General features: G+C 47.0%; 1 protein-coding gene and 1 pseudogene across 2 annotated transcripts; both read left to right on the forward strand.

The window, feature by feature from the left end:
• Positions 1 to 1,637: 1,637 nt before the first annotated feature.
• Positions 1,638 to 15,667, forward strand: Ndufv3 (NADH:ubiquinone oxidoreductase subunit V3). Of its 2 annotated transcripts, none has more exons than XM_045151184.1 (4): positions 1,638 to 1,742; positions 3,176 to 3,296; positions 10,949 to 12,067; positions 15,429 to 15,667. In XM_045151184.1, the coding sequence occupies exons 1-4, from the start codon at positions 1,695 to 1,697 to the stop codon at positions 15,590 to 15,592; spliced, it is 1,452 nt and encodes a 483-aa protein (XP_045007119.1). In that variant the 5' UTR covers positions 1,638 to 1,694; the 3' UTR covers positions 15,593 to 15,667. The 2 variants fall into 2 exon arrangements, with proteins under 2 accessions (XP_045007119.1, XP_045007118.1); XM_045151183.1 differs by lacking the exon at positions 1,638 to 1,742 and adding an exon at positions 1,969 to 2,114.
• An 831-nt stretch (positions 15,668 to 16,498) lies between these two features.
• On the forward strand, positions 16,499 to 17,748 carry LOC101616396 (annotated as a pseudogene).
• Positions 17,749 to 18,976: the final 1,228 nt, after the last annotated feature.

An 18,976-nucleotide genomic window follows, 5' to 3' on the forward strand; every position in this document is an offset into this window, starting at 1 on the left:
ACAACGTGCTCCTCCAGACACAAAATGGCCTGGATATCCATGACCTCACAGTGCTTGACACTACCTACACAAGACCATCATAACAGAAGGAAAAGATCATGACATCAAAATAAAAGAGAGACTGATTGAGAGGGGGAGAGGATATGATGGAGAATGGAATTTCAAAGGGGAAAGTGGCAGGGCAAGGGAGGGAACTACCATTGGATATTTTTATAGTCATGGAAGTTGTTAATAAAGAAAGAAAGAAAATTTAAAAACAAACAAACAAACAAAAAGTTCAAGTCCTGTCTGGTGAACAGAATGAGTTCAAGGCCAGTGTGGACAACTGAGACCTTGTATCAAAATAAAAAGTAAAAGGAAGGCTGAGGATCCCTCAGTGGTACAGTACTTGTCTAGTATGCACCATACCCTGTGTGTTAAAGGGTGGCAGAGCTCTCTGCCCAACGCTTCTTATGTTAACCCTGGGACTACCCACTGGTATAGTGATTGAGTATATCTCTGGGCTAAGGGGCAGGAAGGCCACCTTCCCCCAATCTATACCTTTACACACCACCTAGGGCCCTTCTCTCATAGAGCAGTTTCCTCTCCTCATAAGACCAACTCCCTGGCCCACTGACCATCTCTTTCTGATTCTCCTATTTATCAGGTGTGAGCATCCTACTCTTTTCTTCTCCCTGTATTCGGTGCAATAAAGAGTCTCAGATTCGGGCTGTAGAGATGGCTTAGCAGTTAAGTTGCTTGCTTGCAAAGCCAAAGGACCCCGGTTCAATTCCCCAGGACCCACATTAGCCATGCGTCTGGAGTTCATTTGCAGTGGCTGGAGGCCCTGATGCAGCCACTCTCTCTGTCTCCCTCCCCCCTCTCTAACTCTCTCTCATATAAATAATTTTTTAAAAAAGAAATTCTTAGATCCAAGAAGCTGTCTTTGTGTTTCATTGCGAACTCTGAAATATAACACTGGCTTCCATCAATCAGTTACAAGCAGGCCCAGTGGTGCATGCCTATGGGACCAGCAGGAGGATCTCTGAGTTCAAAGCCAACCTGCACTATACACCGAGACCCTGCCGCAAACAACAAAACAAGCAAACAACCATAAACACCACCACAAAAGAATTCTACAAAGCACAGAAGACTGTCAAGCCAGACCAGAGATGACTGACTGCTAAGGGCAGTGCTTTCTGGGATGTGCTCCTTGGGACAGTTTCAGATTTATGACTGACAGGACAGGGACAAAGAAAAGAGGGGGGTGGGGAGCGATGGGGCTGGAGTGATGGCTTAGCAGTTAAGGCGTTTGCCTGCGAGCCCTAAGGGTCTCAGTACCCACGTTAGCCAGATGCACAAGGGGGAGCATGCATGAATCTGGAGATCGTTTGCAGTGGCTGAAGGCCCTGGCACGCCCATTCCCTCCCAAATAAATGAAATATATATTAAAAGAATGAAAGAGAGAGAGGGGTCAGTCCTGCAGACAGAGGCCAGCCAGATCGCCGCTGGGCACCGAGAAGAGAAGCGTTCGCATCCTGCCCTGCCCTAGTCCGCCGCGGCCCTGGGGCGGGTTCCTTCGCGCTCCTGCCCGGGATTGGTGGGCTCCGCCGGGGGGCGTGGCCTGGGCGCCGCCGGGGAGCGCGCGGGCTGCCGGGAGTGCGCGCGCAGCCTCCCCGTCCCTGCGTGCGGGCCGGGCGCACGGCGTGTGCACCATGGCCGTCTCGCTCTTGCTGCGGCGAGGACAAGCCAGGGTGCTGAAGGTAAAAGGACGAGGTGGCCCCGGAGCCCGCGCAGGGCACTGAGGGCATCGTGCCGGTGGGGCTGAGGGGGAATGCCGGGACGCAGCGCGGGGCGGCGGGGCCGAGGCCAGGCCGGCGTCCTGGAGCGCGTGCCCGCCGCCGCGTCCGGGCCGGGAGCGCGCCCTGAGCCGCGGTGCCCTGCGCGTGTCCCCTTTAAGGACCTTGTCCTTTCTGCTCGCGAGCCAGCCCCGACCTCCAGACCTCCCGGCCTAGTTGTCACTGGCACTCGTAGGTTAAATGACGTGCGGGAACTTTCTGACTCTGGAAGCCTATGAGAAGCCAGCTATGTCACCTGACCGGGGGCAGAAGGCTTTCAACATGCAGAAAGCTAAGGTGTCTTGGCTGTTTAAAAAAACTTAAAACATGGCAAGCCGCGGGGTGGTGGTGCGCATCCTTAATCTCAGCATAAAAGACACTGTATGAAGCTGGGCGTGGTGGCGCATGCTTTTAATCCCAGCACTCGGGAGGCAGAGGTAGGAGCGTCGCCGAGAATTCGAGGCCACCCTGAGACTACATAGTGAATTCCAGGTCAGCCCGAGCTAGAAGAGTGAGACCCTACCTCGAAAAACCAAAAAATAAAAAGTTAAACGTGGCTCTCGCTGCAAAAGCAGCAGTAAGTCCTGCAAAATAACTTATAGACGAGAGGAGCCTGTTGGCCGATAGTCATCACTCCTTCAGGGATCTCGTTCCCAATGAGTTTTTCAGCTTTTATGAGTACGTATAAATGTACATATCATAAACGTTTTCACACTCAGTTTTGGTGTCCAGTATCTAAGCATCTACTACCTAGAACATAGAAATGATTGTTTGCTGAGTGAGTTACAGTAAGGTGTTTTCACGCAGGTTGCAAATTCTTGTAAAGCAATCTTCTGGATCACTTTAATGGGAGATCGAATTTCTGCTACAGCACTACGTCTAGGAAGATTTTGCTGGAAATATTTGCGTATATGTGTCTCTATGGGCACACCAAGGTCTCTTGCAGCTGCATATGAATACCTGTCAGGCTTTACATAAGTGGTGGGAGAATTGAACCCTGGGCTGCAGGCTTTGGAAGCAAGCACTTTTTACTGCTTAGCCAGAATCAGTATTTTGTAGGATGACAGAATGGTGTAGGCTAAGAAACAGTAGAATGGTGTTTTTCATTTACCCAAATGATAATGGTGGTTGTACTGGTACTTGGGTGTTTTCCTGCAGATATTTTGTATTTTTCAGAATTCTTGTAAATACGCATATGAAAAATTGTAATAACTACCAAAACTGTGACATGAATATCCATATAGTGGTAATAGTAGTATTCATGTTAGCATCCACATGTAGTAGTAATACATAGTATTCATATTAGTAATATGTCCAGGGTCTTGTTCTGAATGCCCTTGTTTCCTGACTCTTGACAGACTGTGCTCTTGGAAGCCCAGGCGCTTCGAGGACTTGCCTCTACGTTGCCTCTCTCTGCAGAGTCGGGGAAGGATGAAAAGGGACTGCCACCAAAGCCCAAGAAGCAAAGTGTACCAAAAAGTAAGATTTTAGTGGTAATTGAAAGAGACAGAGAAGGCAAAATAACTAGCATGAAATGAGTTTTACTAATGTCATAACATACAGTTCTTAATCTTCAAAGTGTCCTGATTATAGATTATCATTTGATATAAGGTGATAGCCGGGCGTGGTGGTGCACGCCTTTAATCCCAGCACTTGGGAGGCCGAGGTAGGAGGATCGCTGTGAGTTCAAGGCCACCCTGAGACGACATAGTGAATTCCAGGTCAGCCTGAGCTACACCGAGATGAGTGACAGATGTTAGAGCTGACTCATCATCAGAGATGTCAACTCCTTTGACTCCATGACAACTGCAGGCTGGTTCTCTACCTGTAAATGCCGAACTCCACCACGGAGACAGCAACGCAGAGCCTAAGGGCTCCATGGCTTTTCCATGGTCCTCTAGGGGATCGCACTCTCAACTAGTGTGAGATAGTGAGACCCTCCTTCCTTTCCTTCTCCTGGCTCTTACTTTCTTGGCTCTCTTCAAAACGGTTGTGGCTGCTCCTGTTCACCTGATCTCGACCCAGGAGGCTTTGTTCCAGGCCCCGGGGAGGGAGCCGGCAGTTTTCTCCCCGCTGTGTGGCCCTCGCTCGGCACATGAGCGGTGCTGTTGTGTTTCCAGCTCTTTACACAATCATTTTGACTTTTATCACTAGTTTTTAACTTTGTTCCCCCCCCTCGGAATGCTAGTATAGTGTTTCTTCACAAACAGGAAGCAGAAAGGAACGATTAACTGCTCTTCCCCTGGGAATCCTTTGGCGCTCTGCTCCTTGCTTGTTGTTGGCAGTGGATTATGAACCAGGCCTGTTGAATTTAGTCTTTGAATTGGTGAAACCCTGCTTTACTCTTGAAAGATGACGCAGAACTCCCGGCATCTTCACATATACTGGATCCTCATGGAGTTTGGTTGTAGCTTCATTAAAGGAGCATTTCCTTGCTTTGAATATTTGAAAAGACTTAGATTATTTTGTTTTGTCCTTGGTCCAAGAACTGGGATCTGCAGGTGTGACTTCTGCGTTGAGAAAGTGCCCTGCCCATAGCCTTTCGCACCCCGCCTGGGGCGTAGAGTTCAACATTGTGATGGTGTCTGAGCCCTGTCCCCTTGAGGCCTGTATTCCAGAGGAGAAAGATTCAATTCTGTCCTGTACTTACCAAGCTTTTTTTTTTTCCCTTCCCTCTTGGTTTTTCAAGGTAGCCCAGGCTGACCTGGAAATCACTATGCAAACTCAGGATGGCTGTGAAGGATAGGAAGGCTCCTATCTCTGCCTTCCTAAGTGCTGAGATTAAAGGCGTGCACCACCATACCTGGTTTGCCTACCTAGTTTTTACCACTGAGCTATATATCTCCAGCCCTACCTGCTTTGTTTTAAATGTGGTGGCTTTTTTTCCCCTTTGAATGAGTACGTTTAAAAAATATATCTTAAGCACAAAGATATTTTGTTTTTTAAACATTAAACCAACACTTAAAAAGTATGTGCCACTCCAATGCTCCTTCCAGACATAGTGAGCTTGAGGCTAGCCTGGGCTACATGAGATCCTATCTTAAAAAAAAAGAATGTCAGTTATACTCTATAGGGTACATGGCATGGTTTTTTTGTTTGTTTGTTTTTTGCATGCTAGTGACTAATCCCAGGGCCTTGCACAACTTTGTGTGTGTTTTACATTCTTTAAGTGGTAACTGGTGAATAATTGTTGAATTGCATTACTAAAGGTATTCTTTGGTGGCTTTTAGAGTTAAGTCTGTGGTCCTGTCTCTTAGATTTGTGAACTTGGACTAAATGGGTTTTAGAACATCAGAGCAGATCCTAAGCGCCCTCTTTTGAGAGCACACATCTGTGTGAGTGGAAATAGTGCTTTATCCTTGGACTCTCCTGGAGCTCCAGCCTCCAGCTGAGGTGATCCTGCAGCCCTGAGTCCGGCCTCTCCACTCCCACCCGCACCACCCCATGAGCAGCCAGGCCTGGAGCTGCCTCTACGGGAGCTGTATGTAGGCGGCAGGGAATTTGTGAGTGGCAGAAAGTGAATGGTCTCGGGACTGGAGAGGTGGCTTAGTGGCTAAGGCATTTGCCTATGAAGCCTAAAAACCCTGGTTCAATTCTCCGATACCCATATAAGCCAGATGTACAAGGTGACACATGCATCTGGAGATCGTTTGCAGTGGCTGGAGGCCCTGGTGTGCCCATTCTCTTTCTCCCTCCCCCTCCCTCCCTCTCTCTCTCAAGTAAATAAAGGCGCATGCCTTTAATCCCAATACCCGGGAGGCAGAGGTAGAGGATTGCTGTGAGTTCGAGGCCACCCTGAGACTCCATAGTGAATTCCAGGTCAGCCTGGGCTAGAGTGAGACTGTACCTCAAAAAACCAAAAAAAAAAAAAAAGAATTCTTAAAAGGAAAGTGAATGGTCTCCAAGTGTACATTATATTTGCAATGTAATATGAAGCAGTCTCTACAATGACAGGAAATGATGCTTCAGAAGAGGCACATGCAGGGGGTGGTGATGCACACCTTTAATCCTAGCACATTGAAGGCTGAGGTAGGAGGATCACTGTGAGTTTGAGGCCAGCCTGAGACTACATAGTAAATTCCAGGTCAGCATGAGCTAGAGTGAGACCCTACCTCGAAAATAAAAGAGAAAGCATAAGGTTCAAAGTGCTTTTCAGCAACGTTTCTCAACCAGAAATGGCTTTGGAGCGCTAATGGGCACTCCCAGTACACATGTTAGGCACCAGGGTTTCCAGCCCAAGCTTCATCTCTCAGGGAGGACAGCATTCTCTCCTCCATTCTGGAGGCTTCTAGCTCACGTTTCCTTCTAGGGAAAGCTGTTGGCATGCCTGAGCACTGGGTTGCTCTCCCAGGGACCCCCTCTTGGAGTACTGCCTGGCTTTTCTTTGTAGTTTGTTGAATTTGGTCACCAGGTTGAATTGTGTAAGCCAGCAGCAAGTTGCTGAGTAATTTTCTTGTACTGTTTGCTTTGTTTTCAGGCAGGGTCTTGCTGTGTAGTAAATGCATGTGGCTCTCAAACTCTGGTCCTCCTGCCTTTGCCTCCTAAGTACTGAGAGTGCAGATGTGCACCACCATACCTGGCTTTTTCTGTAGCTTTTAGAGAGTATGTTAAGAAGTCAAAAATAATTCTTTGGGGCTGGAGAGATGGCTTAGCGGTTAAGGTGCTTTTTGCCTACAAAGCCAAAGGACGTCAGTTCAATTCCGCAGTACCCATGTAAGCCAGAGGCACAAGGGGGTGCATGCATCTAGAGTTCGTTTGCAGTGGCCGGAAGTCCTGGCGCGCCCATTCTCTCTCTCTCTCTCACTCAGATAAATAAATAAAAATAAAATAAAATAAAACTTAAAATAATTCTCTGCTTCAGGCCCCCTTACAGATTTCAAAGGGAGGCGTTTCTGGGAAGAGAGGTTTGGTGCGTCCACTGTTCAGAAGCCATAGTAAAAGCAAGTGCTGTTCTAGTACCTCACTTGTCTTACCTGATTCCCACCTTGTAGGTGAGGGTGTCACAGGAACCTGGGGAGTCTGTGTTTGGGCCCTGGCATTCAGTCTTTGTACTGTCTTGCTGGAGGGGGGTCGTGGGGAATCTCAGTTCTCGTGCATTCACTTTACAAAGGACATGTTAGATGGGCGTGGTGGCACATGCCTTTAATCCTGACACTCAGGAGGCAGAAGAAGGACCACTGTGAGTTTAAGGCCACCCTGAGGCTACATAGTGAATTCCAGATCAGCCTGGACTAGACTGAGACCTTGGGAGGGGCGTTATTTTTATATATTCACCATACATGATTCTGAGCCTAAGAAATCTGAGTAACTTTCCTCTTTTGTGTCACTTTATGCTGCCTTTGTAAGTATACTTTGTATCCTAAGTTAGTTTTGTATCGATTGATACAATGTGGAAGAGTTTTAGGGGTTGAGGGAAGGGTATCAGTTAGGGTACTAGACCCCTGAAGGTAAAAAGGGCAGGAAAGGTTTTCTTATCCCTTGCCTAGTTCCAAATAACTGTTTTTCCACAAATAGTCAGGACCCCTCCCGGGAGGGAAATCTTTCTCAGGATTTAAACATTGTGGTTGGTCAAGTTCAGCCCCCTGAACTCAGGCTCCAGAGGCCCCTAGTGCTAACCAACTGCCGGACCTCTGGTTCACCTGGGCCAGAAGACAGCCCACCACCCTAAGGTTAGAAGAAATACCTTTGCAAGGGCAGGGCAGGCGCTCTGATCACTTGGGAACTTCCAGCTGTGGGTATGTTTTTCCCTAGGCCGGGCCAGGCCTGGCTTGGCCCGTGCCAGCCTTAGAGCCCCCTAGCCCTTACTGTCTGTATGGGTTATTTATGTTTCTTTCCATGCTTTTTTCCCAGATTCATATCTGGTCATTTGGGCTCCTGAGCTACACATGGCCCACCCACGTGGGTTTTTGGGGTATACCTGATGTACTTCTCTCTACTTTATCTCCTCTTACCTCCAGCCTTCCGCTTTCCACACTCCTTTGTAGAATCTGAATGAAATGTGGTATTTTAAAAGCCATGCTCTTGAATCTGGAATTGCCAATTTCTTTGGTTAGTTTTCAGACACTAGCTCAGGGCTTGGGGTTGCAGGAAGCACCCCAGAACCCCAATTTCCCTGTTACGGGGTTAATAATCCATTTCGAACCTCAAAATTATTGTTGCTTTGCCTGGAAACTTGAAGGCCATGGGCTCATTCCTGAACCAAGCAGAAAAGAGATTCAGGAAATTCCAGTTCTGTTTGAGAGGAGGCGGGAAGCAGTGGGAGAACTGTGCATGCTGTTCGCTGGTGTTTGCAGACCTTTGTGATGCGTTGGCTACGGTGGCCGGAGGGACTAGAAGCCCCTGAGCGTCCCTCCTGTGCTCTGAGGCAGGCTTGCAGAGCCCGGCTGACGGAGGCAGTGGAGGTTCTGTCGCGTCGTCTGCCGGGGAGCAGCCGTGCTGCTGCCCGACGTCTGGTTTCCTACACTGTGTCCAGGCGCCGAGGGAAAAGCGGCACTTAGGCACTTACTTTACTCAGAGGCCAGACATTTTCCTCCTCTGTAATCTGTTCTCCCGCAGGGGACGTCATTCCTGCGCTGCTGAATGCAGGCTTGGTACAGCTGCTAGGTAGAGGTGACAGCTATGGATCAGCATGGTCCACTTCCTTCTGAGACCATAGGAAGAGACCAGCCTGTTTCTGGGCAAGCTACAAACTAGTTCTTCATCAAAAACAAAACCCAGAGCTGGGTGTGGTGGCGCACGCCTTTAATCCTAGCACTCGGGAGGCCGAGGTAGGAGGATCACTGTGAGTTTGAGGCCACCCTGAGACTACATAGTGAATTCCAGGTCAGCCTGAGCTAGAGTAAAACCCTACCTCGGAAAAAACAAAAAACAAAAAACAACCATTTCCACATCTGTTGGCCTTTCCTGGGGTTGGGGTTCTTACTGTAGTAAAAGAAACTTTAAAGCTTTCTCATTTTATGGGATAAAGTCTCCTTTTCAACTTAAATATCTAATTACATCACTAAGTCCATCTGAAATGCTCTATTTTTGTAGATAACGAATCTATAATGTAAGGCTTTTATATTTCTGTTTTGAGGGTGGGTGGGGTGGGGTGGTGCTAGATATTGAACCCAGGGCTTTAAATCTTAGGGGCTGAGAGCATAGCTTAGTGGTAGAGCTCACCTAGCATGCATGAGACCCTGGGTTCAACTCCAGCATCCAAAAAAAAAAGAAAGAAAGAAAGGAATTTTTAGCCTTTTAGCCCTTAGTATTTTTCTGTTCAGAGCAGTTGTCTAAGAGAGTGCCACTTATTTATTGTTTGTTTATAGATAGGGTTTTATGTAGCCCAGACTGGCCTTTTACACTCAGTATGTAGCCAAGGATGCCCTGCACTTCTGATCCTCCTACCTGTCCTTTGCAAGTGCTGGGATTACAGGTGTGGACCACCACCCAGGACTATGGGCATGGTAGACAAGCATTCTGTCGACTGAGCCTTTTTTTTTTCCAAGGTAGGCACTCACTCTGGCCCAGGCTGACCTGGAATTCACTATGGAGTCTCAGGGTAGCCTCAAACTCACGGCGATCCTCCTACCTCTGCTTCCCAAGTGCTGGGATTAAAGGCATGCACCACCATGCCCAGCTCAACTGAGCCTTTTGAAGTAATTTTCCATACCTGTGAAATTCATGCTCAGAACAAACTGTGTCAGTGCCTTAGGTGAATGGGCTAGCTGCTTTCTCATGTGTTTCTTGGGAATAGCACACGTGTGGCTGTGTTCAGAGCTCACGAGTGGACTGCCGCTTTACCCTGTTTACTGTGCACCAAGACCTGGGGCTGTACCCTGTCAGGGCCTCTTCTGAGTGGCCCATGTGCAGATTCCTGGTGACCAGAGTCAAGACTCAAAGCATGGTGATGGTGCTAGGACCATGGATAGTTTTCAGCTGTCATCTACTGCTGTGACTCTCCAGTCACTTCTTTTTCACAGCGTCCATCTCTGGCTTACAGTTTCTTGATTTTCTTTGATCACTGTTAATCAGTTAGTATCCCCTGAGCCGGGAAACACCGACGCCCTGTATGGATGCTGCTAAGATGGGATAAGTGGGAGGGTTAGAGAGTAAGAGGGAGCTGCTTATCATACAGAACCGTCTCAAGAATTCTGAATATAGTCATCTGCTCATCTGGGGTAGTTTGCATTTTGCTATAGGTTTGAAGGCAATTTAACATATAAAAAGGTGTTTATGTTTTTCTTCTGATGTGTATTGTTAAAAAAAGATTAATTCCTACCAGAAAAGATTGAATACAATTAACTTTACTGAATGTATTATTTGATTTCATTTTTTTTCTTAAATGACTATGAAATATAAGAGTTTATAGGAGAATTCATGTTTCTTTTTCTATAGTTTAAAATCTATTTCTAGTCAGACGTGGTGGCGCACCTGGGAGGCAGAGGTAGGAGGATCGCCATGAGTTCAAGGCCACCCTGAGACTACAGAGTGAATTCTAGGTCAGCCTGAGCTGAGACCCTACCTCAGACCAAAAAAAATCTAGTTCTAGCAGTGCATATGATATATTATTTTAGATCTTTTTGGTATTGTAAAACTTTTGTGTTCTTGGCTGAAGAAATTCCCACATGCCCCATGTGATTTGAAGGACTTTCTTCCTTTGTAGGGCATCTTTACTTGAACTTCTGCCTCCCTTCCCCCACACCCCCTTGTACCCTTACTGCCCTGCTTCAGACTTCCACTAGGCTTTCATCTGCTGCTGCTGCTCAGAAAGTTCAAGAACTGAACTTTTTGATACTTGGATGATGTTAGGATTTCTGGAGATTGGTCATCTGAACACATCTGTACTGTGGCGTGGCTGCCCCAAACTTGGGTGAAATCTATAAAAATAATCTCATCCGGGAAGCCATCAGTGTGAGAAATGGAGGAAATGTGTGACTCCCATTGTGTGAATTTCACATCTCGAAGTTTCTCTCCGCTCCTTGCTGCTGTCTCGAGCTCCATATGGTGCTTCCTGGTGAGCGGCTTGGAGGAACCTGTCTTAGGTCTGTTACCGTGAGGACATTATAAGTAACATGCTGATACGCAGTGTAATGTCAATGGCTTTGGGTTGTTTATTAAATATTAATATTCCTCTTTATGCCATTTCCTAGATGTAGTGGATCCAAAGGAGAGGGGCAAGCTCCTAGCCACCTACCCCACCGCTGCACTGCCCAAAAGTTCTTCTCCACCCTGTTCTTACCCAACAGCAGGGAGAGCGGGTGGGGCTGTAGCTGGCCCCCACGCTGGTGGGAGTGTGCCGCCCACAGATGAAGCGGATCCAAAACCTTTGTCAAGAAAGACTTTGGTAGAGTTTCCTCAGAAAGCTCCATTATCATTCAAAGAACAGGGTTCTCGGGCAGAGGCTCGACCCAGACAGAAGGAGAGCGATGACTCATCCTCATCCTCATCCTCATCTTCGTCCTCGTCCAGCTCATCTGATTCAGAGTCTGATGAGGAGGGCCACAGCTCAAAGGTTGGTTCCCGAGTTGTGAGCAAAGGCAAGGGAGGAGTGCCCAGAGCAACGGCCACCCACCCGTTTAAGAATACAGCCCCCCAAATCACAGTGTCCTCAAAGGAGAAGACCAGGGTGCCAAAGCCACCCACAGATGTCACCCACCCAGAGAAGCCCCCGCAGCTCAGGAAAGGGACCTTCACTGAGCCTTCAGAGGGCAGAAAGGAGGCCCAGGCCAGACCAGCACTGCCCAGGTCCCAGTCCAGCGAGGAGGCGCCAGAGCCCCGTGTGCAGCCGCAGCCTCTGCAAGGAAAGCGTAGGTCAGCTGAGGGAGGGCCAGAAAGCCAGAAGCCACGTGAAGTTAGGGACATTGCCCCTGACCACACACCAGCCGGCTTGTCTGCAGGGCTCAGGGGCAGCGCAGTGCCCATGCAGCCGCTAGAAGAGGCCAGAGCTGAGGGGCAGCTGCCAGCCTCCGCCCCTGGCCGAGACAGACATCTGGAACCAAAGGTGCCAGAGCCTGAGTGGAAGACATCTCCTCTGATCAGAGAAGAGATTTCAGGGAAGCGGGTGCCGGAAGGACACTTGAAGACCAAGGAGGAGATGGTGGAGGGCCAAGGACCAGTGAGAAACTTGAAGGCAGAGCCTGCTGAGAAGAAAGACACCTTTGAGGAGAAGACAGCAGGACCGAAGCTGGAGGGGAGGTGTGAGGCGACAGTCGACGCAGCCCCACACGGGGACGCCCAAGACAGCGCACCAGCCCAAGACAGCGCACCGGGTACACCTTGCTTTAGACTCTTTGTCTCTTAGGTGTGGCTGGACTCTAAAGAATCACTTTGAATTCCTTTGTGTTTCAAAGGAAGCATTGCGGTTCAGATTCTGTAATAGAAACGTGGCCTGTAACACGGCCTTGGCTAAAGAAAAGGATGTCTTAAGTACCCAGGGACAAAGTCCTTAACTAGTCTACGTTCGTTTTACATGAAAGAGCATGCCCTGGCACTCTTCACTGTGCTGTTTTGTTTTGTTTTGTTTTGTTTTGTTTTAGAGCAGCTCAGGCTGACTTGGAACTTGTGGAGGCTGCCTTGAACTTCTGATCCTCCTTCCTCCACTTTCCAAATGTTGTATTACAGGTGCACCTTTTTTTTTTTTTTTTTTAATTGCAAGAAGAGAGAGAAGGTATGAGCTCTACAGGGCCTCCTGGCACTGCAGATAAACTCCAGACACATGTGCCACTTTTTGCATCTGGCTTTACATGAGTACAGGGGAATTGAACCCAGGCCATCAGGCTTTGCAAGCAAGCACTTTAATTGCTGAGCCCCATTTGGCCACTGTTTGTTTATTTATTTATTTTTTGGAGAGGGGGGTTTTTGAAGTATGTTCTCACTCTAGCCCAGGATGACCTGGAATTCATTTTGTAGTCTCAGGCTGGCCTCAAACCACAGCAATCCTCCTACCTCAGCCTCCCGCATGCTGGGATTAAAAGCATGTGTCGCCATACCCAGCTGTGGCCACTCTTAACTAATTCTCAGCCAGTATAATTTTTGGAAACTGACAGTTTAACGTCACCATTCTTAGTCTTGGAGAGTGTCCAAATGGTTGTTCCATGAACTTGCCAAGCATCTTACTGACTGAAAAGGGAGTCTCCTGTGTAGCTTACACAGGCCAGGAGCAGTGGGTAATTAAACTAGTGGAGTGCTTCCAGCCTCCTTATGCCCAAGGAAAAAGTCACAGTTAAGGGATTGAAGCAGGTCACACAAGGGCAGCCGTGGACTTCCTGTCTCTGGTCTTTTCGTTAGACAGCACTACACGGTGGGTGCTTTATTTTACATGAGTTCAGTGAGAGTTTTTCAAGGGGAACTTCCTATCCTGCCACATGCTCTTCAGCATTAGGCTTTGCAGGGTGACGTCCTTTAGGTGGCTCCTTGTGAAACATACCGTTCTTTGGTTTTTAGATTCTGCAGCTCCTCGAGACAGCAGTCAGCTCCTACTAACAAGGCTCCTCCTCGCGTCTGTGTTCCATTCGTAGAGCCCTCCTCGCCTAGTTTGCATCACCTGGTGTGGTACTGTTCCAGCGGCAGGATGTGGGCAGGATTTGTGTTTTCTTCTTTTCCACTTGCTGTCTCTCCATTAACATGCCAGACCTCTCTAGACCCCAGGACCTGCCTCTCTGATGCTGCTGCTGTTTCCAGCCCTGCTCTCAACTGGAGGGGCGTGCCAGAGCCTCAGGATGAAAGTACAGGCTGTGGGATTTCCAGTTTACTGATCTTTTTCAGTAAAGAAACTTCCAGGGCTGGTGATACACTTAGTGGCAAGAATTTTGCCTAGTATGAACAAGGCCTTGGGTTCAATTTCCACCACTGGGAGTGGGGAGGAAAAAGGAAAAAAATTGTCTTTTTTTTTTCTCCAAATATTCTTTTTGCCCCAAAGGGCTATGAAAGACCCCAGAAGTGCATCCATCTTTGTAGGGCTAGCTGTGTAGGGTGGCCATGTCTCACAAAGTGGTCCCTACCCCAGGCTTCTTGCCTTCCAGATGGGGGGGGGGGAGAAAATGTGCGTTTGTGTGTGTGTGTGTGTGTGTGTGTGTGTGTGTGTGTGTGTACACAGTATTTGAGAGAGAGAGAATGGGGCATGCCAGGGCTTCTAGCCAGTGCAAACAAACTCCAGACATGCGCCTCCTTGCGTGTCTGGCATATGTAGGTACTGGGTAATCAAACCTGGGTGTTTAGACTTCTCAGGCAAGTGCCTTAACCACTAAGCCATCTCTCCAGCCCTGGCCTTCTTTTGATAACCCTGGCTTCTTCAGTTCCACCTGTCGTAACCCATCCTGCTTTGATCGTACCTGTGCCTTCACCATGCTGAAGACCCTCAGCATGTTCTCGAAGACACCTTTTTTGTTGACTGTAGTTTAAATAATGAGAATCAGATTTTGGTGCTGGACTGGTAAAAGTGTGTTTATTTTTTCATGTGTGTGTGTGTGTATAGTGTGAGCAGAAATTGAGATAGCCCTAATGACTGATTTCTAGAAATTTGCTGTGGATCCTCCTAACCCCTTGGCTTGCTGCCCCTGCTTTGTTTTTTGCATCTTGCCACTGTTTCATGTTGCAGATTAAGCAGTGTTCCTTCCACATTGTTTCCACACTTCTAGCTTAAAGATTTAAGTTTTTTGTTTGATTCTAAGCATGCCAACATTTTTTCCCTAAAAAGTTAAAACAGCAAAGTCACACATCTCACCTCTAGTTCCCCAATACTGTGTTGCTGTTTCAAATTTTTATTTATTTGAGGAAAGAGGCATATATAGAGAGAATGGGTATACCAGGGCCTCCAGCCACTCCAAACGAACTCCAGATGCATGTGCCACCTTGTGCATCTGCCTTACGTGGGTCCTTGAGAATCAAATGGGTCCTTTGGCTTTGCAGGCAAGTGCCTTAATCGTTAAGCCATCTTTCCAGCCCTGTTTTGTTTTTGTTGTTACTGTAACAGTCAAAATGTATTGCCTTGTAGCAGGGTGTGGTGGTGCATGCTTTTAATCCCAGCACTCAGGAGGGAGGGACTACATAGTGAATTCCAGATCAGCCTGGACTAGAGTGAGACTCTACCTCAAAAAGAAATTTTTTTTCCTTGTATTTGAAAGCTTAGGAAATTCACTTAATTTCAGCTTTAGAAAGTTTTCAACTGTGCATAGCGTTTCTATTATAGGCAGATTGCTGAGATGGCTTTTTTCCCATTGTTCATTTTTACATGGTGAAAGTCCATCCATGATGGCTCATGCCTTTCCACCCTCATGACAAGTCTGTGCTTAGAAGTATACAGATGTTAGCACGTTACCATTTCATGACTAGAAAGGAGCAGAATCATTTTGTTAGCTCTGGTAGGCACCTGGTGTAAACGTGGGGAGATTTTTCGTGTTGAGAGGTGAATTTGTATAGGACACAGTGACAGCATTGCCCTCCATGCTTTCATAATTACTTATTCACTGTGAAGGTTGTACATTTTAGCATACATTTTCAGTTAATGCCTATACTTTGCTTTCTAATGGTATGGCTTTTTCAGGTTTTGCTTTTCTAGTCTGACAATCCATGTTGAACACCTGGTGAATAGATAGATATCTGACACAATTCTCATGTCCCTTTCCTGTGCAGTGACCACTCAGGCCCCAGGGCCTGCTGAGCCGTTTGACAATACTTCCTACAAGAACCTCCAGCACCATGACTACACCACATACACCTTTCTGGACCTGAACCTGGACCTCTCCAAGTTCAGGATGCCACAGCCCTCTTCCGGACGAGAGTCCCCTCGGCACTGAGAGCTTGGCTCAGGTTAACCTTACGTTGACTTCCTGCATTCTCACTTGTGAAAATAAAATCACTCAAGTCACAAATCCCAGCGTGTCATTGGTTTCCCTCTTACACCTTCCACAGAATGTAGAGTTAGCACCGCTCTGCTACTGTTCGTGTGTGCAGCATCCTCCAGGTGAGTCCCAGGAACACTGACAAGTTTTCAGCTGTGGGATCTGAGCTCCAGGTATGTAGACTACCCATGGGTACTAACAAGGCCTTAGAAATAGCTACCTTAGAATATACTTAGGAGTGTCTGCTTAGCAAGTCTGTGGCCAACTAGACAAATACAGAAAGCCGGAGAATGCTAAGTTCTTATTAAGCCCATTCAGCAGGTTATTGATAAATATAATAGTTACTTCTAAAACTCGAGATCTAGCTGGGTGTGGTGGTGCACGCCTTTAATCACAGCACTAGGGAGGCAGAGGTAGGAGGATCGCTGTGAGTTCAAGGCCACCCTGAGACTACAGAGTTAATTCCAGGTCAGCCTGGACCAGAGTGAGAACGTACCTCGAAAAAACAAAACAAAACAAAAAAAAAAAAAATCTAGGGTTTTTCACAATTTTTATTTATTGTTTTGTTTTTCTGGGTAGGGTCTCACTGTAGCTCAGGCTGACCTGGAATTAGTCTCAGGGTGGCCTGGAACCTTCGGTGAGCCTGTGGTGGCGCATGCCTTTAATCCCAGCATTTGGGAGGCAGAGGTATGAGGACTGCTTTGAGTTTGAGGCCACCCTGAGACTATACAGTAAATTCCAGGTCAGCCTGGGCTAGAGTGAGAACCTACCTCAAAAAAAAAAAAAATAAATAAATAAAATAAAATAAAATGCTGAGATGGCTTGGCAGTTAAGGAGCTTGCCTACAAAGCCTAAGGACCTATGCTCAACTCTTCCAGGCCCCATGTAAGCCACATGCACGAAGTGACGCAAGCGCACAAGGTGGTACATGTGCACAAGGTGGTGCGCGTGTCTGGAGTTCCGTTTCAGTGGCTAGAGGCCCTGGTATGCCAATTCTCTCTCATTAAAAAAAAAAAAAGCTGGTTATGGTGGTGCACACCTTTAATCCCAGCACTCGGGAGGCAGAGGTAGGAGGATCACTGAGTTCAAGGCCACCCTGAGACTATATAGTGAATTCCAGCTCAGCCTGAACTAGAGTGAGGTGCTGACTTGAAAAACCAAAAATAAACAAATAAGTAAAAATAGATGTTAGGACGAAGGGGAAGGAGGAGAAGCGCTTAAAGCAGCGGGAGCAGGTGTGGGACTGGGGCTGGACTCAGGGCTGAGGCAGGCCGCCCCCCTCCCTCCCTCCGGCCTCAGTGGATCCTGCCCTGGGCAGCGGTAGTGGTTGCAGGGGGGAAGCGGCTGGGCGGTGCCAGCGTTTCCAGTTACAACACAGGGATCACAACAAACCCAGCCACCACAGAAGCACTATGGCATCACATCTCCTATCAGCTTAGCAGCCCCCAAGGAGGCTTGCTGCCTGCTGACACAGAAACTCATTGAGACTCTAAAGCCCTATGGGGTATTCGAAGAGAAAGAGGAATTGCAGTGCAGGATTTTAATTTTGGGAAAATTAAATAACCTGGTGAAAGAGTGGATTCGGGAAATCAGTGAAAGCAAGAATCTTCCACAATCTCTAATTGAAAATGTTGGAGGAAAAATTTTTACATTTGGATCTCACAGATTAGGAGTACATACAAAAGGTGCTGATACAGATGCGTTGTGTGTTGCACCAAGACATGTTGATCGAAGAGACCTTTTCACATATTTCTACTATAAGTTGAAATCACAGGAAGAAATAAAAGACTTAAGAGCTGTTGAAGAGGCATTTGTGCCAGTTATCAAACTGTTTTGATAGGATAGAGATTGATATTTTGTTTGCAAGATTAGCACTGCAGACTATTCCAGAAGATTTGGACCTGCGAGATAACAGTCTCATTAAAAATTTAGATTTTTAATGCATAAGAAGTCTTAATGGTTGCAGGGTAACTGATGAAATCTTACACCTAGTACCAAACATTGACAACTTCAGGTTAACTCTGAGAGCTGTCAAAACTGTGGGCCAAACGGCACAACATCTATTCCAATATATTAGATTTCCTCAGTGGTGTTTTCCTGGGCAATGCTAGTAGCAAGAACTTGCCAGCTTTATCCAAATGCAATAGCATCAACTCTTGTACATAAATTTTTCTTGGTATTTTCTAAATGGGAATGGCCAAATCCAGTGCTTTTGAAACAGCCTGAAGAACACAATCTTAATTTGCCTGTATGGGACCCAAGGGTTGGTGTATTATTTTTTCCCCTACAAATTCACACTGTAAAATAACAAGTAAAGGTCATCTGTATAAGCTCCAAGGAGACTTCCCAGTTTTTCACAGATGAGTGGGACAAAGCTGTGTTGCACTCTATTCTAGCTAATCTCATCTATAATCATCTGATGTGAGAAGCATAATGATGTATCCTGTCAACCACAGTTGTACACAGTTAACACAAATTTCACTAAGATTTTAATTCTAAAAAGTAAAAATAATAAATCACAGGGAAAAATCACACTGAACACTGGTGGTGAGATCATCAGCTTCACGTGACTGCCACAAGGCTTAGCAACTCAGCAGGTTTCTTCTAATAACATTTATTATAAAACTAATTTTAAAAAGCATACCATCAAAAGGAAATAAAATGGAAAATACTAAGATTATCCAAGGCCCATCATATTAGCCCCACCATTAACATTTTTTGCGTTTCCCTTGGTGGTAGGCGTGTGAAGTAGGGGAAACCATTTAATTTTTAGACCATTTCTATCCTGCTTGGATTTTTTTTCCCCCAGGTGTCACAGGGCATACCTTTTAAAAAAAAAAAATTTTTTTTTTATTTATTTATTTGAGAGAAAGAGGCAGAGAGAGAAAGAATGGGTGTGACAGGTCCTCCAGCCACTGCAAATGCGCTCCAGATGCATGTGCCCCCTTGAGCATCTGGCTTATGTGGATCCTGGAGAATCGAACCGGGATCCTTTGGCTTTGCAGGCAAAGGCCTTAACCCCTCAGCCATCTGTCCAGCCCCTGCTTGGATTTTTGCATTAACAACTTCACACCTAGGCCAACAGAATCCCCAGCAATGGCTGTGTGTTGGGGGTGCAAAGCGACCTGATGGGAAAGAGTCTGTTTTAATCTGTGCACATTCTGAAGAGGAACCATCAGGCTTGAACCATTTTTCCCTTGAGCTGGTCCCTCTGGCCTAGTCTCCATCTCCTTGGGTGTCTGACTCTTCCTCACTGAAGAGCAACAACCAGCCAGGGGCAGTGATAGCCAGGAACACCATCTGGTGGCCATGGAGTGGTCACCCTCAGTTTTGGGATCT

Source organism: Jaculus jaculus, chromosome 5 (genome assembly GCF_020740685.1).
Source record: "Jaculus jaculus isolate mJacJac1 chromosome 5, mJacJac1.mat.Y.cur, whole genome shotgun sequence".
Taxonomy (NCBI): domain Eukaryota; kingdom Metazoa; phylum Chordata; class Mammalia; order Rodentia; family Dipodidae; genus Jaculus; species Jaculus jaculus.